The 27,313-nt window shown below is 40.5% G+C and overlaps 1 protein-coding gene across 3 annotated transcripts in view; it reads left to right on the forward strand.

The window, feature by feature from the left end:
* The window catches only part of LAMA2 (laminin subunit alpha 2), a 580,308-nt gene that overhangs the window by 450,779 nt on the left and 102,216 nt on the right, over positions 1-27,313 (forward strand). For all 3 annotated transcript variants that reach the window (XM_041737419.1, XM_041737425.1, XM_041737408.1), the window contains 6 exons: positions 3,173-3,284; positions 8,389-8,551; positions 9,860-10,070; positions 15,010-15,126; positions 15,830-15,993; positions 17,301-17,439. In XM_041737419.1, the coding sequence (XP_041593353.1) occupies positions 3,173-3,284; positions 8,389-8,551; positions 9,860-10,070; positions 15,010-15,126; positions 15,830-15,993; positions 17,301-17,439 (906 nt within the window). The remainder of the gene's footprint in view (positions 1-3,172; positions 3,285-8,388; positions 8,552-9,859; positions 10,071-15,009; positions 15,127-15,829; positions 15,994-17,300; positions 17,440-27,313) is intronic.

Consider the following 27,313-nt stretch of genomic DNA (forward strand, 5'->3'; position numbering starts at 1 on the left):
AGTTACTGTCTACTTCATCGTTGTATTGCAGTAACAGTTTTAAAGTCACCATTGCATGTCTGCTTTGGATGCATCCCTTTGTGAAGTGTAGCACTTGGGGGCGGCGGGGAAATGCAGCATCTGCTCTCCTTCTCTTCCTTTCCCCTCAGCAGAAATGGGTTTATCAACAAGTCACAAGTTCAAACTGCTGCTTTTCTTTCAAGCCAGAAAATGCTGAATCCGTTCAGAATTAATGCAAATGTTTCAGAACTGGGTTTCTGATGTTTATAAATACATTTCCTTATTAGATGAGAATGTGTGACCATTGGTGTCAGTGGGAGGATATTACTTTCAAAAAGAGGACAGAAGTATAGTCCAGAATCTCTTGTTGCGTTAGGAAAACTAGAGAACTCTTTTGGAAGAGTTGGAAGATGCAGGGGGGAGAGTATTTTGGAGAAGATACAATCAAGGTATCTCACAGTATATTAAAAGAAAAATTTGAATAAGAAAGAAAGAAAAGGAAAGGAGAAGAAAAAAAAAAGAGCCTAAGCCAAAATAGTCAGGGAGGACTTCACAGAGAAGGTCAAGTGGGTACTGACTGTTTAAGGCTGCATTTATTTTGGATAATTGGAGAGGAGTTGCAGTAGTACAAGCAAAAGCTCTTTTTGAGAGTGTTTGTAGAAAAAGAGACAGAATGGTAAAATAAAAAAAAAAAGTTGGCAAGATTTGTTAGGTAATTGCTTAATCATTTATTGATTGTTCATCCAATACTTGCTATCAGTTAGCATCACACCAGGAGCTGGTTATTAAGTGATGAGCAAAACAGGCCCAGTTCCTGCTCTCTGACAGCTTACCCTTCCTCCAGGAAGGTAGCCAATAAGTAGGGGAGCCATAAGTCATTCTAAAAGGCATGGTAACTATGATGAAAATGTTCCATGGAAAGTGGCCTAGAAATGGCCACACCCAGAGGGGACACTGATGCTGAAAGATGACAGACAATGAGGATCTGAAAGGACAGAGGAGAAGTTCATTCCAGGCAAAGGCAGCAGGATCCAAGAAGGGCCTAAGGAGGAAAGAGGTTGGCCTAGTTCACGCACCACACGGACTCCAGGGAGGCTGACTGCGTAGGGCCTTAGTGATCATTCTTTCAGCTTGGTTCTTACCATGGGTCATGGAGAATTCTTCGCATCCAACCATTGAAGTACTCATATAATCCATACCCAGTTTGTTGATGATGACACTTTACACATTGTTGTATAAATTAATTAAGGAAGAAGAATGAAAGGCAGCCGGTGGGATTGTGACCATCCAGAATTTAAAGGAGACGGGGTATCAATACACATTTATTTTAAAAAATTAGATGCTTGCAGCTGTGAACCAGAATTGGTAGCCTTCATGGCGTGAATATGTAAGATACGATCTTTTAGGAATATAATTGATAAGGTGTTGATAAATTAGTAATATAGATAAGGGTTGATAAAGCAAAGAATAAATTTTAAGTTTGAATCATAACGTGCAGCTTCTGTGTGGTAATGCAATGCTGCTAATTCATGACTCATTAAGATATTGAAACTAACCGTAACGTGGATGAAGTCCCTTAGTATCGTCTGTGATGGTGAAAATAGGAGTGAGATTATAGAGTCCAGTCAAGTCCAGGCCAGACAAACATCTGTGGCAGAGTCGAAGGCCAACATCTTAAGCAGCTGACTTTAGTGATGCCAAAGTAACATTTAAAAAGCTATGTGAAAAAATAAAAGCTACATGCATGTGTATATGCATGTGGTGCGTATGTGGAAAAGGTCACATGACCTATTGATTGGCACCCTCCGGATAATTATGTCTATTTACCACACACTGCAAAGAGGGATTTTTTGACTTCTAGTGGATCTTATCCTTTCATCCTTCTGTTTTTGATGTAACACTCACAAGTTGAGACATTAGTCGATGATAGTTGGACCTTATATTCTTACCTTTTAGGTAAACCCTTGAAAACAGTCATGACTTAACCCTTGTACTGCACCCTGGGAAACACAAAATGCAGCATAATTTCTATAGCATCTCTTGCCATGTTCTGTATTGCCCAGACACTTAGTTCTATTTTAATTTCTACTTAAAATCCACTTATGTGAAAAAAAAAATAGAATCTCTGGGCATGTCTACAATGCAAACACTCTGGTACAAGATTATAGAGCATTAATACTTTGCCAATTTGGACCTTTTTCAAATTATTTTAAGGCAGTTTGCAATTCTTTGATTCATTATCTGTAATTAGATTAGCCCTATCTTTTTAGTAAAAAAAGAAGTGATATTTATTAGCATATGCATATGCATAGAAAAATGAACTATAAACCTATTTCAAGGTACTCTAAACCTTAGAGTATCTTTTAGGAAACTTTGAATGTCTCCTCTGCCATTTTTACTTGCCTAAATACAGCATGTCTTCCCTATGGACACATTAAGTGGATCCCTTTGTGTCGCGTGGCACCTTCACTGCGAAAGAAGGTACACATGTACGGGGATATTCTTTGGGAGGTGAGGCTATTTGTGGCGTTCTGTTTTGTTGATGGTGATGGATGGTACTATGATTAACAGCCGTCTTTTCTGGTGATGACATATGGGGAAAGTTAGCATTTCTTCTTCTTTAACGTTTTACTGGCATCTTTAGAGTGTTATAAAACAAGCATTTACTACTGAGTAGCTAAGCATTTCTCCCTCTTTGTTTCTTTAATTAACGTATTGATCTAGACTGCATCTATAGGATCAAGCTTATTGAGACAGACGGCCTGAGCCTCCTCAGGAGATCATTGCTCTGCTCCACACTTTTTCAGTAAATAAAATATGGACAAAACTGTAACATGTGGAAGCCGGAGAATCCATTAAAGACTTTTGGCAACTGTGCCTTAAAGATACTTCAAAAATAATTGTGTTTTATCACTTCTTCTATGTCATTGCATATAGCAAGGGTTTTAAAAAGACCAAATACAGCTCTCTGATTTCCATTTAATGGAAGAAGTAATAAAGTTTAATTGTATACTTGAGCACGGGGTGTCATTTCCAGTATATCTGATCAATAATTCATCGATTGCCTTTGGCTCAGAGTTATATTTGAAAGAAAATGTAGCCAGTGGGAGCTTATCTAGCTGTAGCTTCATCATCTCAATTAATTATGCTTTTCCTGCGTTTGGATCATTAGGCTACCAAAGTGACAGCAGATGGCGAGCAAACTGGACAGGATGCTGAGAGGACCAACAGGAGAGCAGACTCCTTAGGAGAATTCATTAAGGAGCTTGCCCAGGATGCAGAAGGTATTAGAATCATTTAATTTAATCATTATGTCTCCCACCAGAAAAATAGAAAAAGGGATTACACAGGATTGGAATTTCTCTAGTAAGAAATGACATTTCTCAACCTGAGGGTCGGGTTTTGAAAAGTATTTTGGTTGGGATATTCAAGGGCATTCTCTGCTGAGCATCTACAGTCTACAGTGTTAAATTAGGGGCCACAGTCCGTGAATTAGAAATTATGGGGGCAGAGTCGTAGTAAATTGAGTACAGTTCCTTAGGAATGCTTTCATTTTTGAGGAATGGCTATTATGATTAAACTAATGGGCAACTTATGCCTTGCCATTGTTTGTATTCAAAATTATTCCAAAAATTGTTAATTTTTTTAAAGCTAATGTTATCATTCTGCTCAGTACATTAAAGCAGCACTTTAATTTCTCAAAATGGCTTTTAAAATACTTGGTGCTGTTTTTAATGAACATCTGTTGCTTGCGGTTTGGATTTGCTATCTTACCAGAGGCTTCACTGCATTTAGTTCCTAATTCTCTAGGAATTAGTTCTTGGCATCTACCAATCCTGACTGAGAATCAAAGTGGAAGCCATTTGGGGGCTAAACCACAGGTTAAGAACTCTTATAGGAAACACGGAAAATAGCAACAACAACAAAACCCAAGATCTTAAGTATCTATTATTATACAAGAAATATACACACATGTTTAGAAAGTAAGAAAAATGCTTTGGGTTTTTTTCTTTTGAAAATAAAATATTTTTATTGCTGTACAGTGCTATGTATTTTAGATATTTTACTTAGAAATATAGCCAAATAAATCAGAACATGAGATAACGTTCAAGGCAGATCCTAACGGAATTCTTAGGAATCCCTGGCCAAGAAGAGACAGAGACTCCCAAAGATTTCCCCGCTGCAAGGAGCAACAGAGTTTTAATCTGAAGCAAAACATCTGAAACAGAAGTTACACCTACCAGAAAATTCGTGATTAACTCATTATGGTTTATCCTCTGCTCACTGGAGTTTTTGCGCTTTCCCTGGTTTTATTTTCCGTTAATGCAACTTGAGGTGTTCTCCATCCTGCAGTCCTTCCACCCCACACATATAAAAAAACAAAAAAATCCCATTGCAAGTGAGACAGTTTCCCTCTGCCTGGATCCATGAAGGCCTGTCAATGCTTACAGCCTATCCTGGAAGCTTATTTTGAAATCATTTCAATCAAACATTCATGCATAAGAATAAATGCTTGTACATGGTTTCAATAGGCTCCAACATCAGCCCTGCTCATTTGTTTCCTCTGCGTTGTGCCCACCACTCGGGCTGTGCAAAGGCACCAGCAGGGGCAGGTGGAAATGAGATCTAGGCCAGGTTTGCTCATCACCCACTGTCCATCCATCTGAGGGGTCGCCCATTCCCTAAGCTGTGCATCAGGCAGGCAGTCTGGTTGTGTCTGTCCAGACGGGACAGCGCTTTGCTGATTCACATGAAGAACCCCGTGGGGTAGCTGTGCTCCCATACGTGGGAGAAATGTGCACCCTCCTCCCTTCTTCCAGCACGTACTAATGTAAATGACCACAAGCACAATAAGCACAGCCCTTTAGAAAAGAACTTTGACAAAACTGGTCCAACTATCGAAATTTCCTGAATGTTTAAATTGGAATATGCAAGAGGTAAACCGAATCCTGACTGAGACATTTATATGGTACTGCAAGTCTTGACGGTTCAGGAGATTTTTCTTTTTTTTAAAGTAAAGGAAATTCACCAAAAGCCTTAAGTAGGTCATATATCCACACCCATTTTGTCTCTTATAATTACACCAATTGGGGATAATATCAGTACTTTTAGTTTTATTAGTGACAATAAATTGCTGTGGGAAAAGTACATGTGTTAGCCCGGCATTTGTCTATTTCAGTTTTATTTTTAGGGAGATGCAGCACCTTACTCCCCATCTTCCATCCTAAGTCGTGGTCTCTTCCTGCATAATCAAAGTCTCTTAATCCAAGGCATTTTTTTTTTTTTTGTAAATCCAAGACATTCTTAACTCACTATTAAGTTTTAAAATCTACTTGGCTGTGACTTCTGATTAGATCACAAATATGCTATATTTTATTCCATGAACTATTAGAATTAATGACTGAATATATATAAACATGTGTGTGTGTATATATATATATATATATATATATATATATAAAACAACCCATATAGATATACATGTGTGTATGTATATATATGATGTATTAGCATATGTACCAACATATATTAAGACTTAATAAATGCTAGACACCTTCTTTCCTATTTCTCAGGTCACAGTAGTATTTGTCATTCATGATGAATTTACCCATCAGAGGATATATATATTTTTTAAGCTCAGTAGGAAAAACAACTTTGTTTCCCCTGAGGAATTAATGTATTTATATGTCACAGATACTGTGTACTTAGGTATCCCTTTTTTATCTGCTGCTATGCTCTGGCTACTGAGATACCGCCTATTAATATGTCTTCTGATTTATATTATTTTTTATCTTTAGTCCATCTCCTTTTATGTTAATTTTATCTTATTTTAAAGATATTTCAAAACTACTTAAAATTCCCTTTGAAATAAAGTAGAAATATATAAGTAAGTTTAAGAGATATATTAATGTTACAATTATCCTCAATCCTATTGAAGATGTACTGAACCCACAGTGGATACCTTTGAATAAGAGACTTAACAACACATTCATCTTTAGTTTTAAAATATTCAGATAATTTCCAAATTCCAATGTAGAAGCAGAAGAGCAATCACATCTCTTCTATTAAAATGATGCCTTGCTTTCTCAACACAGTATCATTTTGCTAAAGCGGCTGGTGTTTGCCTTAATAATTTCTTCTAGTTGTTTTCATAATTATTTTCATTTAAAAGAAAGGATACATATGCTCCAAAAGGCCCAGGCATCCCTTTCTTTTCCTTTCCTCTCTCTTATGTCATTCTTTTTCCAGCAAGCTCTTCTCTGCAGAAGTTTGGTTTTGAGAAGAGACCACAAGTGAGGCTGCATCTCTCAGCATTACCCCCTTACAACCACCTAGACTCAGGACCTAACGTCCATCAAATTTCAAAAAATATCTCTCGTCAAAGCTCATATATATATTCACTTAATGAAAGAAAAGCATACACCTTTGACGAGTTGAGAAGTGGGATTTATGAATGCAAAGGAGGTCAGGGATTAGTTATATAATACAGTTAATCAAAGTCAACATACAGATGTGCACCCAGGCCAAAGCAGGAGAGGTGCCATAAGGGGAACCAAATCTACTGCCTTTCCTGAAATCTAAGAAGTATAAACCATACATTTAATCGTTGGCATGTTCTGGCATAGTTCTTGCAGAGTCTGCTGGATCAAGGAGCTTTCCTTCATCAGGCCATGGTCACTGTGGTTCCTTGACAAACACCCCACAGCCTAGGTGATAACTTAGCAACGGTGGGGGTGGAATTTTGAGAAGGTTCTTTGGTGTATGTCAAAGTAGGAGGGCTAAGTATTGGCCAAGAAAGAGCCACCCTCACTAACTCCTAGGAATATGGCCCCTGAGCAATAATTTCTGCCACAGGGCTAGGAATGGCCATATTAGTTCTTTAAAAGAGTTGATTCAAATTGTTCTGCAGGTTAAACTATGGCTGTTAGAATAAGGTGTTGACAGCAGCAGTTTTCTAACTAAATACCTTAATCACGAAAAGAGAATTCAAAAGATATATTTTGGAAAGTGTAAAATTAAAGATTGAAACCCGATTCCTTCTGCTAAGCCATGATTTTCAAACTCTAGCATACAGCATGAAGCCCCCAAGGGCCTGTTAAAACACAGATTCCTGGTCCCCTTGGGCCCAGAATTTTTAACTCAATAGGTCTGGGTCAGGACCTGAGAATCTCCGTTTCTAGTCAGTTCCTGGGGTGAAACCAGTGCAGCTTGCTTAGACCACATCTCAGAACTGCTGTGCAAACTCGCCATGTCACACCTGTCGTGGCTGCTCTGTTTAGCCTCTGTCCAGCTGTTCTAGGGACCCTGACTACTAACCTTGGAATAGCTCCAGCCAGTGCCAATCGGGACAGTTTCTCCGAGAATAGAAGTGAATTTTCAGGATCCTTTATGTCCTAAAGATGTCTTAGAATCTAGCGTTGAATGGGATGAGCACTGGGTGTTATTCTATATGTTGGCAAATTGAACACCAATAAAAAAAAAAAAAAAAGAATCTAGCGTTGAATAGTAGAAAATGCTTCTTAGCCAATCCTCATCCTGGGGATGTTCCCAGGTGATAGTCCAGAAGTCAGGGTTTGGTGCACAAGAGTCTGAGAAAACACCTCCCTTCAACCTGTTACATTAATGTGCCATAGAACACACTCCGGGACAAGTCGGCCTAAAACTAGAACCACATAAATGTTTCAACCCCCCAGTTTTTCAGACTTTTATCTGACATGGGATTCTTTTACCAAATGAAACCAGAACACTAACCTATGAAATAGATGCTTGACAGGACTGACATCACTGGTGAATGCCTGAAGCACCTAGAGAGGCCTAAGATTCTGAAGGGCACAGTCCGAAACTTTATTCAGTGCGCAATAAACACAGGCCCTTCCAGTGGGTGTTGTTGCTAGAAGGTGGCTTTGGGCCTTAAGCTATGACCCGCATCCCAAGACAGTGCTTCCTGCCTCATTCCCTCAAACAAATGAATACAGGCCACGTGGACGTAGGAGGGTAGGTCTGTTTGCAGAGATCTCATCACCGACGGGCTCTGGACTCAGAAGGTGATTGTGTCTCTCAGCAGTGCCGACCTTGTGCTTTCATCTCCCGAGGGCTACGCAATGTGCCTCACGGTTTGCCTCTCACCTGAAGAAGGTCTGAGCCATTTCCTTACTTGCATTTTTCTTCCTTGCAATGCAGAAACATCATACTTGAATTACCGTGACCCCCAAAAGAAATATAGTTGGAGGGATATGTCACCTTTCCCTGCTTGTTACGGATTGACGGGCTCTCTGTTCCCAGTGGAACGCCCATGGCAGGTGGTGGGAGAAGAGCAGATGCTTGGCGCCATTTTTGCATGTGGCACTTGCGTCTACTGACTTACAAAAATTGTTCTACCCCCTGCAGCTGTGAATGAAAAAGCCATAAGACTAAATGAAACTCTAGGAACTCAAGACAAGGCCTTTGAGAGAAATTTGCAAGTGCTTCAGAAAGAGATTGACCAGATGATGACAGAACTGAGGAGGAGAAATCTAGATAAACAGAAGGAAGTTGCTGAAGATGAGCTGGTGTAAGTCGGTGCTTTATTATTTTTTTCATTTAATAAAATGAGCTTTCCAAATGGCTGTTTGTATTTTTCTAAAATTTTTCTCACCCTTATGAATAGAAAATACTTTGTTACATATTTTTCACTTGGTTATGATTTATCCTTCTCTAAAGTGGATTAAAAGCATATTTTTGCCTATATTTAAGTAATCAGATAAATTATCTTTTTCGGTGCTATCCCTTCCATAATGGGGCTAATGGACTTGCTTTATTAATTGCCTGTGTTAGGGACCTCTAAACCATCAATAGCTTTTTGTTGTTGTTGTTTTAATAAAAATATCTCTGGATGAATAAAGCTATGAATTCAGCAGTCCACTCTGCACATTTTGTCATTTTAGGAGATGCTGAATAGAAGAGTCATCAAATAATAAATGCCTCATACTTTGAAATTAGGGCTGAAAATTTGAGGCTGGGAAGAGCAATTGTGATTTTACTAATGCAAATGACCTCTGTGATTACACACTCAATTAAAAAAAAAGATGCTCATATTTATATTTATAGTCAGTTAACTTCAAAGTGTTGGTGCTATTAATACTTAAATAGTACATGCTAAACCAACAATATCGGCATCACCTGAGATCTTGTTAAACATACAAATTGCTAAAACCCACCCCAGACCTCCTGACTCGAGAGATGTGGGGCTGGGGCCCAGCGATCTGTTTTGACGAGCAGTCTAGGGGATCATGATGCCTGTTAGTTTGAGAACTACCATTTTCCGAGTGTTTTGTCTTTCTTAAAGGCTTAGAATACTATTACTGTAGGAAAACCCTAAATTAAACCCAGGAAACTCCCAGATCACTCAGCTGAAAGAAGAAAGAAAAATATATCAGTATCATGATATTATATTAGCACGCCAGTAACATAGTGCTTTTCACGATTTCTAACGGAATATAGCAATGTTTATACCTTATGTTCAGAGTAACAGAGAAAACGTATCACTATGATGAATCGGGGGCTTTTCTTTTTTGGTATGTGAAGTGAATCGTAAAATTTATTTCATCTGTCAGGTTATGAGAACAACATGACTCTTTCCAAATTGAAAATGCTATATTACTAACGCATTATAAATGGGCGTATTTTTTGTGCTTCAATATATTAATTATAAGTGGCCTTGCCAGTTTTCGGGTATCCGTTTTCATCCCGATTTAGTACATAGTCTGCTTTAAATATTGTCTTATTTTCCCGCTCTTGTAATGCTAGCATCTCTTTGTAACACAGTTTAATACCAATAAACCATGAGGCAGTGACAAGGGCTTATTACTATCACTTGCAGAGCCGCGGAAGGCCTTCTGAAGAAGGTGAAGAAGCTATTTGGAGAGTCCCGAGGAAAGAACGAGGAAATGGAGAAGAATCTCCAAGCAACGTTGGCCGACTACAAAGACAAAGTTGATGATGCTTGGGACCTGTTGAGAGAAGCCATGGACAAAATCAGAGAGGCTAATCGCTTGTCTGCAGTAAACCAGAAAAACATGACCGCTTTAGAAGTGAGTCGTAGAGATTCTCGTCTGAATCTCTAGGGACAGGGTGGTGGGTTAGGGGTTGAACATGGCTGCATGAGTCGAGTTGATGTGTGTCCAAATCAAGAACAACTCTGAAAGGAGCCTTCTAAAACGTAGTAGAACAGGGCGTTTGGTCCTTAAAAAAAAAAAAAAAAAAAAATCAATGACCATTGCCATAGAATCAGATAAAATTTAGATTACACAATATCAAAGATTCTAAGGGGACACAATGGGAGTCAAGGGACCTTGATCTTAATGACAACTGTGTCACCTTCTAGAAACACATCTTGAGCAAGTCAATGGACGTCTCTGAGCCTTAATCTTCAAACTACAGAATGAGTGCAGTTTTATGCCAAGCACCTCCGTGCCACCTCTGAGTCCTGACCTCCTACGACCCTGTAACCCATCACCGTTGTTTAGGCACGTAGCTGCCACAGGTCACGAGAGGGCCGAGCATTTCCTAATGGAATCTGGCACCTTGAGAGTCCAGGGCTTGAGGAGATTTGGGTTCTCTTTTCCTCTGCAGTGTGTTCTGTGCAAATGGTATTTTAAAGAGACTGTCGTGAACGGATCAAGTCTCAGTCATTTTTCCCTCTTTCTCCTCACAGACAAGAGATAATTCTATCCTACAGAAATGATGGGCAGCCTTTGCCTTTTGCAGACAGCTGACGAGCCAGCACTAGCATGGATTCTTCTTTCCCTTCCCTCCTCCCCCATCCCTCCCTTTTTCTTCTTTCCTTCCTTCGTTTCTTTCCTTAATACTTAACGGGACAAACTGAGCGCTTTCCCCAAGAGTAAATTCAGCACGTAGGACGGTATAACCTGTATTTGGTATTTAAACAACAGCAGCAGTTTCTCCCCAGAAACACACCTCCCTTTGCTGTTTGCAGAGTATTTGACTCCAACAGATCTGAAGAGGGAAGCCGCCCTCTGTTGCTTCTGCTGTACAATGTCACCTTTGGCTGTAGATGAACAGCCTCTGGCCTGTATTGTGCCTCTGGAAAGGTGTGTGGAATGGCAGCTGAAGACAACAAATCTGGATTTCTTTTCCTCTGTTCATTTCTTTCCATTTTCCTTAGATTAAAAAATAACAGGAGGGGTTAAATTTTTTAAAGATTTTATTTATTCATTTGAGATAGAGCAAGAGAGAGAGAGAGCACGAGCTTGGGGGGAGCAGGTGGGCAGAGGGAGAGTGAGGAGAAGACTGCCTGCTGAGCAGGGGCCCCCAATGTGGACTCGATCCCAGCACCCCGGGGTCATGACCAGAGCCAAAGGCAGACACTCCACCACGGAGCCACCAGGCGCCCCAAGGAATTAATTTCTTTAAGTATTTTTCTTCTGGTCCCCCTCTTGGGATTTATCTGCCACAGATCCAGGATAATCAGAGGCAACAACATGAAGAAAGACTCAAGAGTGTCCCCAAATTGTAATCTGGGGACCCCACCCCAATGCTCCGTCTTCTCCAGCTTGCACCCCGAGAGCTATCAGGTTGGCTACGGCAGGGTTGGCTTTGGGAAGCAGAGATGATCACGTTTGCTTCGCAGGGCGCCTGGGGCTCGGCCGGGCTCCGCTGCTGGCTCCCCGCATTTGTCCCTGTCGCTGTGATGGGAGGTTGAGGAGCCCCCTTTTCTCTCAACTGAGGGATCTCGTCTTAACCAGTTTGGCATCTACGCATGTGCTGGCAGGATTGCAGCAAGTGCCACCCGTCACCTCCCCAGCGCCCACATATAATTCATCTTCTGGGTGACACTTGTGGCGTGCCTTCCCTGGGGGGCGCCTCTCCGTTTTATGGCAACAGTTTAAAAAATTAAAATCACCTGTGTGGAAGGACAGCATAATAAGCATTCGGGAAGTATTTAAGGAAGAGTTCTAGGGGCGCAGGAAGTGGCCCTTTCGTGGCTCCTTCCTTCCAGTGATGTCTAAATCCAGGAGCCATCCTCTGGGCAGCCCGGACAGGCCTGGAGCTCACGTGGTCACATTGCCATTCTATGCGGTCCCTTCGGCATTTTTGCTTTATGTGTCACGCTAACTACAGGCTTGTTCAACGCTCACTGCAAGAAATCGATGCACCGAGGCAACTAACAGGAGCAAGGCACAGCTCACCTGGTGGCCGGGGCTGCCTAGGCTGATCCCAGGATCCTGCTACACCCACCAACCCAGCCAAAGGCTGGTTCCCTGAGCTCCTCCCCGGAGTGTCAGGCTGCTGATCCCGGCTGCAGCCCAGGGGCCACATTCTAAAGCTCCCCTGAGGGTGCTCCCACATGCATGCTGGTTTGAGAGCCAGGGCTATGGCTCATTATTCAATCAGATGGATCCGATGGATTTTACTTATTTATTTATTTATTTGATCCGATGGATTTTAAATAGGTGACTGCACTGGCCTGTGCTCACAAGGAAGGTGCTACCCTGAGGACCGAGTCAAGTGTCACTCGTTTATTTTAGGGAGACGAAGATATATTTTTTATTAAAAACACTTACCGAGCCCCTACTAAGTTCAAGAAATGTGCACAAACACAAAAAATTGATTGTCTCAGACCCTGGTCCTCATGGTGCGGTCCTTGGAACAGCAATGCAAGCACCGACTAGGAACTTGTTTAAAAAAAAAAATGCAAACTCTTGAGCCCTGCCCCAAACCTATCAACTCAGAAACTGGAAGTGGAGCCCAGTAACGTGTGTTTTAAAAATCCCTCCGGTGATTCAGATGTGGCCTTCAGTTTGAGAAGCACTGGCATAAAGAAGAAAACAGAGTCTCTTATGACTTCAAGTGACTTGTCCTTAGTGGGAGGGACACAGAACTAAGTCACTCTGTATCCTAGGGTAATCATCATGGAGCTCCAAAGGAGAGGCATCCAAATCACCCCTGGGTTGAGGAGGGCTTCCCAGTGGACATGAGAAGGGTGCTGAGTCCTGCGTGATGAGAACCAGTCACTCAAAGTAGAAAAGAAAAAATATCCCAGAAATAGGGAAAACCACATGCAGAGACACGGAGGTGGAAAAAAAGCCAATGCCAGGCATTTGAGGGGAAATGCAGCGGTTTGGTAGGATTGGAGTGCAGGGCGCATGGGAAGGGAAGGCGAGAGGTTGTGGGGGCAGAAGACAGGCGTGGTGCATCCGGGTGCATCCTGAGATCCAGGTGAGGACTTCGGGCCTTACCCCGAAAACCACCCTTAACAGTTGAAATAGTGGAGTCGTGGATCACAGTCACATTGTGGGGGGTCTGTGAGCGGCTCTCAGGAGCTCGAGGACTCATTCTCTGTTAGGACGGAGCACAGGGGCCTGGGAGGGGAGGGGACAGCGGGGAGTGTTCAATGTGACAGCCCCGGGCGGTGGGCCACCCACGTGTCTGGGCCCCACAGGAACGATTCCTGGCCTCGCAGGCCTCAGTTGAGGCAGTTTGACCTGTCGCAGGTGAGTGTGGGCTGGGAGCGTCAGCTAGAGACCCCAAAAGGACAGCCTGATAGCAGGGATGAGGGGAGTGACAGTTGCGAGAGCCCAGGCACAGGGCTCGGGAGGGCAAGGTGATCTTCCAGGACGTCAGCGCAGCCAGGCTCCCTCCGGCCACTGAGCAGATGTGCGCCCAGAATGCTGGCCCCGGAGCATCACCTAGGCCCTGAGCACAGCCCTGGGGCGAGGGCTCCAGGTGGCCACCAGCGCTGGGGGAGCAGAGGAACACTGACCAACCCCGTCACCTGGCCACCAGTCGGTGGGGGGTCAGTGGGGTCGGTGTGGCAGCCCCGTCTCCTGGCCATTGGTCAGTGAGGGTCAGTGGGGTCAGTGTGGCTGCCGCGTCACCCAGGCCGTCAATCGGTGGGGATCAGTGGAGTCGGTGTGGCCGCCCTGTCATCTGGGCCATCGGTTGGTGGGGATCAATGGGGTCAGTGAGGTTGCCCAGTCTCCTGGCTGTTGGTCGGTGGGGATCAGTGGGGTCGGTACAGCTGCCCTGTCGCCTGGGCCATCAGTCGGTGGGAAATCAGTGGGGTCGGTGTGACGGCAAATCATTTGTTCAGCTTGCTGGTCTTTTAAAAGGTGATAAACACCAGAGCGTGCCAGTTAGTGTAGAGTTAAATGAGGAAAGCCCATGCCGCTCCCTGGCTCAGGTGGACGCAGAAAGCCATGTGAGAGCAGCTTTATCATCCCTAAGGAACCATCAATGACAGAGGTGTAAAGTGGACCCAGTTCAACCACAAGTGATTGGAAGAATGAGTGAGACATTTAAGGGGGAAAAATGTTAGGCAAAGGTACCCTTCAAATATCAAAATAACGATACCTTCTCTCCGGGATTTTCCCCTCCTCGGCGAGGACTGAGCTCCATGGGTTCGGAGGCGAGCTGTCAGCACCAAGGAAAAATTAGAACCTGCTTCGTTTTTAATGGAACCGTCCATTAAGTTTCTTCTTCCATGTGTTCGTTTCTCTTTTTTTTTTTTTTGAAAAGCACTTCCCCTAAGTTCCCTTAAAAATCTCACATCTTCCAATTTTTCCAGAATTCCCGTAAACGAAGTCTGCTCAGGTGTGTGCTCCCGAAATGCCCCGTTGGCCCTCTGTCCTGGGATGTCAGTCTAGGTCCCGTGTGATTCAAGGCACCAGCACGTTGCAGCCACCCATCTCCAGCACTCACAACCGAGTTTAAACACAGGTGTCCATCTTGCTTCAGAAATAGTTCTCGACTCCTCTGCTAACAGCACATAACTTTTCTTCTCCTGGGTGACTTTCTCACACTGCGAGGAAGAAAGTCCCCATAGAGGCATTTAAATACAGTGACCCTGGTCAGACTGGCGTGTAGTCTAGCCCCTCTCATCCAGCATGACACGCGCTGGGTTTGCACAGCCTGTGTTCTCAGCTCAGGGAGGTCAGGAAGGAAGGAAACCGGGCTGGACGGGGTTTCCTCCCAAGGGCATCTTGACCTTTTGTTCCTCCTGTACCACAGAGAAAGAAGGAGGCTATTGAGCGCGGCAAACAACAAGCGGAGAACACTCTGAAAGAAGGCAACGACCTACTGGACGAAGCCAACCGTCTTGCAGGGGCAATCGACTCAGTCATAGAGGTATTTCATGAAAGCCAACGTTAAAAGCAAATAATAATGGCATAGGCTGTCGTAAGTGGGAAACACTGAAAAATCTTGGTGACATAACCAAATGTTAGTTGTATTCTTTTTTCTTGTGGGTGTCACATCGTTTCTGCATGACTCCGTTGTGACTGTGCTGCGCTCTTGGCGCCAGTTAGAACCTCACTGTTCTCCCAATAGACGCGAGCTCCTGCGGGAGAGTACACACAACACCCTGTACACCTGCATTTCCTCCTCAGTGATGAAGGCCATTTCTTGTTCCCAGGATAGCTCTTAAAACCTGCCTCAATATTTATATGACATTAGTTAAAAGAGAAATGTAAACCTGTAAGCAGACTTCCAACATAGTGTGTGTGGCAGTCGACCATGTGATCTACAGCAAGAGGAGCACATGTAGCCTAAAAGATCCCGATGACTAGCATTTATACATTCATACCTACGAAGAAGCATTTTCTGAGAAAAAGCGAGTTAGGTTCCTCCCGGTGTAAATTTGCCCCATATATTTCCTAATCTTTGTCATTAAATAACAGCTTTTATTCTGTATTCTCTTTTCGCTCTATTAGTAAAGTTGAGGTTTCGTAAAAAGGGTAAGTGTGTGTAATTATATCTCCTAGAGAGATTAGTGACTGAGAGAAGGTGTGGATTCACTTACTTAAAATGCCCTCTCATCTCTCTGTATCAGTACGTTGAAGACATTCGAACTAAATTGCCGCCCATGTCTGAGGAGCTTAAAGATAAAATTGATGACCTCTCCCAGGAAATAAAGGACAGGAAGCTTGCTGAGAAGGTGTCCCAGGCTGAGAGCCACGCGGCTCAGTTGAATGACTCATCTGCTGTCCTTGATGGGTATGTCATTTGTTGTTGGAAACGTCTATGTATCTTGACACTTGTCCAAGAGTTGTGACGAGCAGAAATGGTAGAAAATCTCTTTCAGATCTTGATTTCGCTAATTATGAACATACGAGCTACATGGCCTTTCTGTGGAAGAGCCTAATTAGGAGGGTCTGGGCAAAGCTCCACTGAAGCGGCATCAAAAGTCTGAGTTAAAAGTGGATTCGAATACGGCTTGGTAGGGAGTGAACATAGCCTTAGGCTATACTAAGAAAAAAATATTTTCTGTTCTTTATTAGTGAGCACAGCAGTTGCCTTATTAGCATTTTAAATAATAATGTATAAACACACAGTCTGCTTCAAATTCTACTTTTATGTTTTTAATGAAATCGAAACTCTTTATTGTTAGAAGAGTGGCTTTTGAAAATATGGCCCCATATATAGCCTTCAAGTCTTTTTTTTTTTTTTCTATTTCAAACTCCAGGGAGACACTACATTGTTCCCTGTGAAATAACAGCTCACTATAGCTGGGACTCTTACATGAGTCAGAGGAGGGAGGGAGGGGTGGCAAGGTGTGTTTGACCTAGAAATAGCCTTCTAGGTATAACTGGTAAGTTTCCCCTACAATTTTGGGATCATCCTAGTAAATATCGGTCCTATAAGCCCCAAGAATAATTGCCTCAAGTCTGTTATTTAACATATAACATGTGTGAGTTCTATTTTAGGGCTTGATATCATTGATACAAAGGAAAAATATTAATGCTTGAAGACCCTAGGCACAATTGACGCATGATTTATGTTATAGTAAACTTTTGCCCACTTAGCCTGTAAGCTGGAAGTCCATAGATGCAGGCTCCGGGTCCTTCATTAGTGATGTATCGGTCACATAACCTGAAACAAGTTATTTAACCTTCTGGGATTCACTTGTCTTCATTTGGGCAGTACATCTCCCCTAAAGAGACTTTGTGAAATTCATTCCAGGAATATGGTGCAAGTGTTCTGAGACATATGGCATGCTTTACAAATGACATAAAGGATCATCTCGCTGCTCACAGTTGCACGGTGTCTGTGGTTGCAGAAATTTTTGAAAGATACTATGGGTATTTAAAAATATGTTGGTAGTATTTCATAGCTGAATTACTTAGGAATATGAATTTAAATTGAAAACTACAATATAATACAATAAGTAGATACCTCATTATGACTTGGAATCATAATGATCTTGGCTGTGATCATCTGGAAGCCATATTTGTTATAAGTAGAATGTTCTTCGTTTGAGTACCAACTGTTCTGATGTTCTTTTTTGGGGGTGATTCCAACAGAATCCTTGATGAGGCTAAAAACATCTCATTCAATGCCACCGCAGCCTTCAATGCTTACAGCCATATCAAGGACTCTATTGATGAAGCTGAGAAAATTGCCCAAGAAGCCAAGGGTCTTGCGCACGAAGCTACAAAACTGGTAAGAGCCAAATAGTGTTATGTACTAAGAATGCAGGTCAGTCTTTTGGAACAAATACCTAAAGGAAATTTCTCAAGTTTAAATGAGCTCAGGAAAATCCCAGTAAACCAGAATATTTATTTTGAATTACTTTCAAAGGCTCCTTTTAAATCGTGTCCAAAATAAACTTTCAATGTGCTATAATCATAATAGAACTCCTTTCTCAGTCTCTCACTACTTTCCACTGCTGATAAGGGTCTTGAAATTATTGCAGATGCCAAGCAGTTTTATGCCACCAACTCACAGAAGGAAAACAGTCAAACATAGGGCTCTGGACAGGGAAATCTGTTGCTATTATTCCAAATATCATCAATGGGAAAGTGCCCTGAAAATTAATACCACTGCTTAAATGCGCTCACAAATTGGTTATATGTGAAGTTTGCCTAGAAAGTGTACATTTCACAAGACACATGAAATCATATGCTTCTCAACTATTTATACTATTTTTATCAATTAAAACCTTTACCTTCAAAGCAACCTTTGGATGCTGTCATTGTTCAAAATACACTTGGAAATAATATTTCAGAATTTGAGGGCTCCAAGTATAGCACATTATCTGAGTATCTTCAATACTGACAAATCTTCATTCTTTACATGTAGGGCAACACTTTGTAAATAAGTTATGCAATGCACCTTCATAATACTATTTTAGGCTAAAAAAAAAAAACATTTCATAAGAAACATATGAGGAGTTAAAATGTTTGAACTCCTGTGGTCTTCGCATCAGAATTTCAGGAGGAAAAAACCTTGATTGGACCTTAGACTGTGAATGAAATATACACACATAATTAGTGTTAGAGAAACAGATCGATATTTGTTTTGCTTTGGTATCGGGCACAGAGGTGTTTTTGGATCCCAAGGATAGTAAAGATATTTACCACATTCTTAGAAGGTTTATTTATTTCATGGTCATATTGAAAACATCATATTCCATCAGCAGTTACTACTGTTTTAGTCCCTCTGGACTAAGCTCTAATACCATATGTTCTGTTTATTTCATACTCAAAATTGTGATACAAGTATTGCAGAAACTCCTCTATGCCTAGTTATTTTTTTCAAAATGAACCTGTTTTTCAAATCTAAATTATTTATCTATCTTCTCATAAATCTTCTATTTTAAAGACCCAAATTTCCAAATTCACTATTTTCATCTAACCAGTGCTTTATTGTAGGAGCATTTTTAACATCTAGCCCTGTGCCTGGCAAATAATAGACATTCATGAGGGAGTGAATGAATGTCATTCTAACTAATATCTTTCAAGTGCATCTATAATCATTTGTACCAATCAAAATCTTACTATTGCCATTGCTTCATCTTTATAGACTTCTAATAATTTTTATTACAGGGCTGTTTAATTCACCCAAATTTAATACTATGACTTTATATGTAGAAGGCTGTCATTTTTATGCAGATACAAAATGTTCTCGTTCCTCAGCACTGATGCTTACATGTGACAATCCAGCCAGCCTCTAACATAGAGCTGGAATGAGTCGTAATGCATTGCTACATGTCCTCTTGTTCTCATCATTCCTTCTCTCTTTCCATATCTTCATAAAAATAATTAAATGTCTGAAAAAGGACAAAATAAATGCTAAAGTGTATCACTTATTTATCAAGTGGCTATCCACAAACTCAAAGAAGATTGATTTGTCCCAGAAAAAAATTTTTATGAACAGAAAAAAATAGAGTTTCAATTTTAAGGTCATGATAATATAGTTCTATTTTACTAGAAAATAAATATATTTGCTGACCGTTAAGTCAAGCAATTACATAGATAGGGCTAACGTTCCGTAAATGTATAAGACCTGGTATTATTGCTGGATAAATGGAGAAGAGTGAGATTATTATTTATGTATGGAGGAATTCAAGGACAAAAATACAGAAGAGTCCTTTACTTATTTGAGTCTCACCCAAAAGAGAAGGAAAAATGTTTTCAGTGAATCAGAAAGAAAGGACAAAGAAACAAAGCAGGAATTCACATAAGGAGAAAAAAGACCTGTTAGACAAGCAATGAAACAACCAATTACTACTGTCAAGAAAATGGACGTGAGATAATGTGAAATATAAAAAGCACTGAAAATACCATAAGGACAGAAATGAATGGTAGAAATGACCTCAAAGCATAACTGACAGCATTTTTAAAGCAACTTCACTTTTTAAAAATCTACTTAGGTCTACCTATTTGTAAACACAAACACAATCAAGAAGGAAATCAAGGAAAATGTGAGTATGAGAAAGTTGATCATTCAACTAAATAATAAGCCAGTGGAGGTTGTATACAATTAACAATTATAGGGGAACATCCCTATGTAGAGAGTAATAGCTATGTGTCCTGCATACATCATTCATTTAAATATCGAAATGAAATATTTTGAAAACGTAGACATTATGAAGAAACAAACACTATTTTTCTGTTAGTGTCGGGTTGAGAAGATACTATAAAGCATTTGTTTTCCTGTCACACAATCTCCAATAACATCTCATTTAGTACCTCTCATTGGTTCGTGTGAGGAAAGGAGAAGGGAAATGTGTCACTCTTTAGAAAAGAGAATATGAAGATCCGGTTATTTTGTTCTAATCTTAATCGCTTTGGTGCTATACAAAGTCCTGCGATGCTAGAACAACAGAAAATTAAACCTTTTTCAAACATTTCCAGATGATAGGCGACCTTAGAACCTATGTTATCAGCTAGATCAGGTTTTAGAAGTACGTGGACAAATAGCTTTCATATGCCGCTGGGCGCTGGGAATGACCACCAGCGGCCCTGGGACAGGAGGCCCTCTGCCCTTTTCACTGGAAATGTCTCAGATGCTGTGCACTTGAATCTAGTACCTTCCAATAGCAAACAGCAACAACAACAATGAAAAGAAGGGCTACATAGAATGAGTTCCATAGTTCTGGTTCCTTAAGATCATGAGGAAGCATCACACGGCAGTTATCACAGTCTCACCTATTCTGCAGCATCATCTTCCTTCCTGTCCTCTCTCTCTCCCTCTCTCGAAGTCAATGGAATGTGCTATGTCACATATACTTCCATGTAGGAAATTTGGGCAGTCATCACTTGCATTTAAAAGCAAAAACAAAACAAAAACAAATCATTCTTTCACTTCCCCCTGGCAAAGGGAGGTTTCCTCTCTTTGGGGTCCCCTCCTGTTCACCCTTGAGTCATTGTCTCCAACTCTCTCTCTCTCTCTCTCTCCACCCCCTCTCCTCTCACTTTTCTCCTCTCCACCTCTCTCTCTCTCCTCTTCCTTCTCTTCTCTGTCTCTCTTCTCTCTGTCTCTGTCTCTCCTGTCTCTGTCTCTGTCTCTCTCTCTCTCTCTCTCTCTCTCTCTCTCACACACACACACACACACACACACACACGCACACACACCAACAATATCCATTCATACTGTCTAGCCCAGGTCCCCTTTCTCAATTAGTGTCAGTCTTCAGTCTGATCTTCACTGGAATGAGCATTAGAAATAGAAAAATTTGTGCTGGGCTTCAACTCCAGTACACTGTGTTCTTTCTCTTTATTCTCAAAATTCAAGTTCTGTTACTTGCTACAATTACCCATCATTTGAGGGAGCCATCATTCTAAAAGTCTTTAGCGTGGTCTTTTCCAGCCATTTCTAGAAAAAGTAATATAAAATACAGAAGAAAATGAAAGCAATTTGTAAGTAATGTATTTTTTTTTCATAGAAACCAGAATAGGGAGGTTGTAAAGAACAGTGCTGTATAAGCAAGATATAGGATTTAGATAAACTACAGCGATGAAAGGAAAGTCTAAAAATAAATATATTTTATAGGAAGAAATATACCTAAAAAGTAAGTTTAAAGCCTTGATTCTAATAAATACATGAACCGCTGTTGTAAGGGATCTTCTAGTGTTTATTCCTTAACAGGAGAGTAGAAATCCATAGAAACCTCAAAAGGAGTTTTCTCTTGCTTTAGGATCAAGAGTCTAAGGAACAAACTAGAGTTTTGTAAATTTACTCCTATGTGGCAGATGAGTGGGGAGAAAAACTCTGATAGGAAGCAAGGACACCTGAAAAGAAAGCCAGAGATTTCTGACAACATACAGCCTGAGTTAATTCAGATCCATCTTGATGTTAGAAATTCATAGAAATGTTAAATAAATTATAACTCCCCCAATTTAATCCATACTTCACTTTAGAAAGAAGAAACAAAAGGAGATCTAAAAATACAGAGGGCAGGTAAAACAGAGTGGCACACTCTAGAGCTGGAACTTTGGTGGCTCAGTGAATTTGGCACATAATTATGCATCATAATGTCTAGGGGCTGGGATTATAAAGACAAGGCAGGGAGAGAAGACATCACAGACATCACCTTGAACCTACAAGAGGAGGAGTCTCTGATTGAAGGCATGCAAAAACATGAGACTCTGGAGCAATTGTCCATTATCGAACACTCATGTCTTCCAGCTCAGGAACATTCCTAGAATCCTTGTTTCTTTTCATGCCCCCAGTTGTGAAAAATGTGTCTCATAAGATGCTAAAATCACAAGCCTATGGACTGATGTCCAAATTTATACCTTTCATATGATAAAAGGCTTTACAAGCTGAGAAATTAATGGCAGGTGTACTAGGCTTGGCTACTGAAACCTCTAGAGCGTGTAGAAAGATACACTATCTTATAGAATATCTGCTCAGATATACTGTAAATAACCAAGTAGGAATGAGGATAAGCAGGCAAGGTGTCTGACATGATTCTGAGAGTATTGAAAAATCTGAAAGGGAATATAAAATTGTTTAGTTGTTAAAATGTTAAAAGAATGAATAGAAAAGAGTAATGGAAAAGGAACTAAAGACTGAAAATTTGTAAAAGAAGCAAACATAATTTCTAAAACTGAAAAATATAGTAACTAAAATTAAAAACTGAATGGGAGGGCCAAACAGTATAGTAGTAACAGATGAAAAGAGAATTAATTAGAAAGAAAGAGTTGAAGACATTGTCCAGAATGTAACAAACACAGAGGCAAGGAATATAAATATAAAATATAAAAGGAGTTTAGGAGGCAAGGAATGCAGATGGTAAAAATGTGAGTCCATGACGAGCTCCAGAAACTGAAAGAGTGAAAATGAGGAGCAGTAATGGTCAAAGAGATACTGAAAATTTTCAAGTACTGGTGAAAGATACTATTTCTCAAATTAAGGAAAACCATCATGATAAATAAAAACAAGTCCACACCTGGAAGGATCACTGTTAAACTGACAGAAGCCAAAGTGAAAAAGAAAACTAAATCTTAAAATAATCTAGAGAGAGAGAGAGAGAGAGAGAGAGAGAGAGACGCCTGGGTGGCTCAGCAGTTGAGTGACTGCCTTCGGCTCAGGGCGTGACACTGGGGTCCCGGGATCGAGTCCCACGTCGGGCTCCCTGCAAGGAGCCTGCTTCTCCCTCTGCCTGTGTCTCTGCCTCAGTCTCTCTCTCTGTGTGTCTCTCATGAATAAATAAATGAATCTTTAGAAAAAATCTAGAGAGAAAATGCAGATTATCTACAAAGGAATAAGATTTGCCAGTTAACATCCTTCCCATTGAAGTCACAATAGAAGTAGAAAGACAATGTACTAATATCCTCATGGTATATTATTTAATTATATAATATTCCTGCCAACTCAGGGTTCCATGTCCTGTTATGCCTCATGCAGAGGTGAGGACAAAATAATGGCATCTTCAGAGAAGAACCCAGGGTCTACCAATCAGACTCTCACTGAGCTACCATAAAATGCACTTCTAAAGGAAAGTCAACAGAATCCAGAAACTGGAGATTAAAGACACAATGTGAACAGAAAAATAGTAAATGTATACAATCTAAGCATTGTGAAAATCCTAGTGAAAATAATTACTAAATGTATAGAATTGTTTTAAAAAGTAGAACAAAAAGAATAAGAGAACAGCCACTTGAATATGTGCAGATAGTCAGAGGTAGAAATTTTTAAAGTCCTTAAAATTCTGGGAAAAGAGTAAAAAACTGTTTAGATTTAAACTTTGTTAAGTATATATATTAAACATTGAGGATAATTATAGAAGAATAAAAATAGCAACGTGAGCCAGCATGCTCCAGCAGAGAAATAACTGATAGGATGGATGGATGGATGGATGGATGGATGTGTACAGAGATTTTCTGAAATTTGGTTTAAAGAATTGATTCACACCCCTGTGGGCCTGTCAAGTCTGAATTGGGCAGGACAAGCCAGCAGGATGGAGAACCAAGCAAGAGTTGATACAGCCTCAAGTTCAGAGACAGTCTGGAGACGGAATTCTTTCTTTTTGGGAGGAGCTCAGTCTTTTCTGCTAAGGTCATCAACTGCTTAGCTGAGGTTCCCCAACCTTGTGGAGAGTTCTATGACTTACTCAAAGTCTGCTGATTTAAACGGGAATTACATTGAAGAGACACGTTCCCAGCAAGGTATAGACTCTGACTAAAACCTCAAAAAAATAAAAATAAAAATAAATTAAATAAATAAATAAATAAATAAATAAATAAAAAAAATCTGGCTACCATAGCCTAGCCAGACTGACACATAAATTTAACCATAACAAACAGCTATACTTTCCAAATAAGTGAAGAGAAAAAAAATGTGGAGAGTGGAATTTTTGATCAATTTTTTGAAAGGCAAAAAATAGAAAAATGGAAGCAAAAAAGTATATGGTAAATATAAAACCCAAAATGTTATAGAATCAAGTCAAAATACAGAGTATTTTTTATTTTAGGTAGCAGAGTAATCATTACTAGCTACCTCAAGAAATAACCCCTAAAAAATCAGTTGCTTACCACAGTCCAAATTTATGTCTCATGTCGTACCCCATGTGTGTCAGACAACCCTACTCCACCTTGTAGCTGCGCCACACCGTGTAGTCTCCGAGGTTGCCCTGGCAAGGCAAGAGAAAGACAGGAGAGACATGCCCACCCTTCCCTGCCTTAGCCCGGACCCCGTCTGGTCTATTGGTCAGGAATCATCACATATCTCCATCTAACTCTAGGAGAGGCTGGGAAAAACAGGCACGTAGAATTTTTGATGAGCAGTAACAGTCTGAGTTTCAAGTTGTCTTCACCATAAATGCAAACAGATTATAATCACTAGTTAAATGACAATAATATTTACATCGGTTTGAAAATGTTTAACAAATGCAGCCATCAGTGCAGGGTGTACACAAAATACCACTAACTGTAAGAGCACAGGACTGAGAAAGAAGGCATACCAAAGGTTCACCAGCGTAACGCTAACCAGAAGAAAGCTGGTGTACCAACACTAATAATCAAAGTAGGCTTTATATTTTTTAAAAAAGAGAGATATGAGAGATAAAGAAAAGCATCACAATATGACAAAAGGATCAAGTTAGCAGGAAGACTACAAAATTTTGAACCCACAAAGTCGTAACAACTACAAAGCCAAAGAATGAATAAAGGCAAATGTTGGAATGAGGAAGTCAACTCATCTATGATAATAATAAAGGGAGACTTTATCATTTGTCTCAAAAGTTGACAGGTCAAGCAGAGAGATGTAAGGATGCAGATTTGAAAAGTACAATAAACAAGCTTGGTTTCATGGTCTTTAGAACTCTGTATCAATAGTTAATTCTATATGCCCCATTAGATAAAGCACTTGAGAAACTTAAAAAAAGAGAGAGAGAATGAGAGAGATTAACCATGAACTAGATCAAAAAGCAAATATAAGTAAATCCCAGGGCTCCAATACCATCTACATTGTATGCTCTGATCACAGTGCAATAAAATTTAAATAAAAACTATGCAAACAGTGTCCCCCCAAAATGTTTGAAATTAAAAAAAAAATCACACTTTGAAGAAATTCATAGGTCAAAGGAGAATATAATTCGAAATTACAACCACAAAATATTGAATAACAAAATGGAAAAAAAACTTGTACATATCATATAAAGTGGCACCAAAATGGCAAGTAAAATTTGAAGTGCAGTTATTAGGAAAAACTGGGAACTGAACCTAATTATCTAAAGTTTCTGCTCCAGAAGTTAAAAATAATGTTTAAAGGAAGGAATACAAATAAAAGCAGAAATTAATGACCTAGAAAAAATATTAGGAAGCTGATTTTTACAATAAACAGGCAAAATAAGACTATGTAAGCAGAGCTGACACATACGGATGGGATTAGGGATGAAAGGGAACTTAACTATAGAGATAATGTAGGTTTCATAAATATCGATCTATGTGAGTACATGAGCAACTTTCTTCAAATAAATGTGAGTGCTTGATGAAGTGGACAATAAATCTGAATTTACTCATAAAGAAAAATAAACCTGAGTAGAAGTCTAGCCAGTAAATGAGTGGAGTCGGTAGTGAATAGTCTACACATTACAAAATAATAACATCTACCAGAATTTCAAGGACTTGATATCCAAAACATCTTAAAGAGGAGAAAAAGAAATATTCCCTGGCTTATTTTATGAATCTGGTATAACCTTGATGCCAGAGCGCTGTATAAGACAGGATCAAAAAAGTCCTGGAGACCTAGGATCGAGTCCCATGTCGGGCTCCCTGCATGGAGCCTGCTTCTCCCTCTGCCTGTGTCTCTCTCTCTCATGAATAAATAAATAAAATCTTTAAAAAAAAAAGACAGGATCAAAAAAGAAAAACTATAGGTCAGTCATAAATAGAGATCTAAAACTTTAAATAAAATATTATCAAAGCAAATCCAAGTGTTTTTTTTTTAAAGATCTAGACAAATGTAGTAAAAAGTTAGTCAAATACGGATGATGGGGACACAGGTATCTATATTAACTTCTGTTCTTATTGATATACTTAAATTATTTCCTAGTTAAGTGTTTTAACTAAAATGAAAGTAAGAGGAAATTGAGAATCTGTTCTGCAGGAAACTCTGCCCTGAAAAAATATAAAGTGGTTCTGAAAGCCTCCTGGAAATGAAAGAGCAACCCTCATCCTTCACAACAAGAGGCCCTACATTTATATTTATTTATTTATTATTTATTTATTTATTTATTTATTCATTCATTCATTCATTCATTCATTCATTTAAAGATTCATGATGCACGTATATTTTATTTCCTTTTCAATTGAAAAGAGAAGTGGGAAATTTCTAGCGACAATCCCCTGACCTAGCTTGTCTCACCTGGAAACTCACACCCCCTGGGCCACTCATCGCCAAACCTTACAACGATCTCTTTTCCTTCTCTGTCTTGGTAACCCCACTATCATGCTATCGGGCGATCGACGACTGCAGGGTGTCGTCTGTTTCATTACTGCTGTGACGCATGACACGGAGTTCCCTTAATCGTATCCTGTCACTCTCCCTCTCGCCCATTTCCCCATGTAGGTGGGTTACCATGCTTCGATCCTTCACTGTTGTCTTTTTTAAACATGAGTGATCGTGCTTGGAGCTTCATCTCCTGTCCCGTCAGTGATGCACTCCCCACTCCGTGAGATGCAGACTTTTGTGCCTTCATCCTGCCTGTGGTTCTCTTTCTCACCTTCCTCCTCCCAATTTCTACCCCTTAACTTCCACAATGTCATTTCCATAACATTTGTATCCGGCTACGGCTGCTGCTGTGACTGGGAGCTCTTCCTTTGAAGCCCCCCTCAGTTGTTCCCAGCGGGGCAGGCGTGGGGCACTCGGGGTCTGTGGCCAGTGCTCCGGGCAGCAGGGAAGGGGAAAGAGCGCTCTGCTCCATAAAAGGAGGGCATTTTCTTGCAGGGCATTTTCTGTTTCTGTTCTCCTGACTCACTCATCCTCTATCTCACCTGTTGTTCCTGAGGCCTGGCCACCTGCAGACGGTGCATGCCTCCTTCCTGGCCCTACTGAGCAAGGTGAGGGTACAGGGGCTGCAGCAGAT

Source organism: Vulpes lagopus, chromosome 2 (assembly GCF_018345385.1).
Source record: "Vulpes lagopus strain Blue_001 chromosome 2, ASM1834538v1, whole genome shotgun sequence".
Taxonomy (NCBI): Eukaryota; Metazoa; Chordata; class Mammalia; order Carnivora; family Canidae; genus Vulpes; species Vulpes lagopus.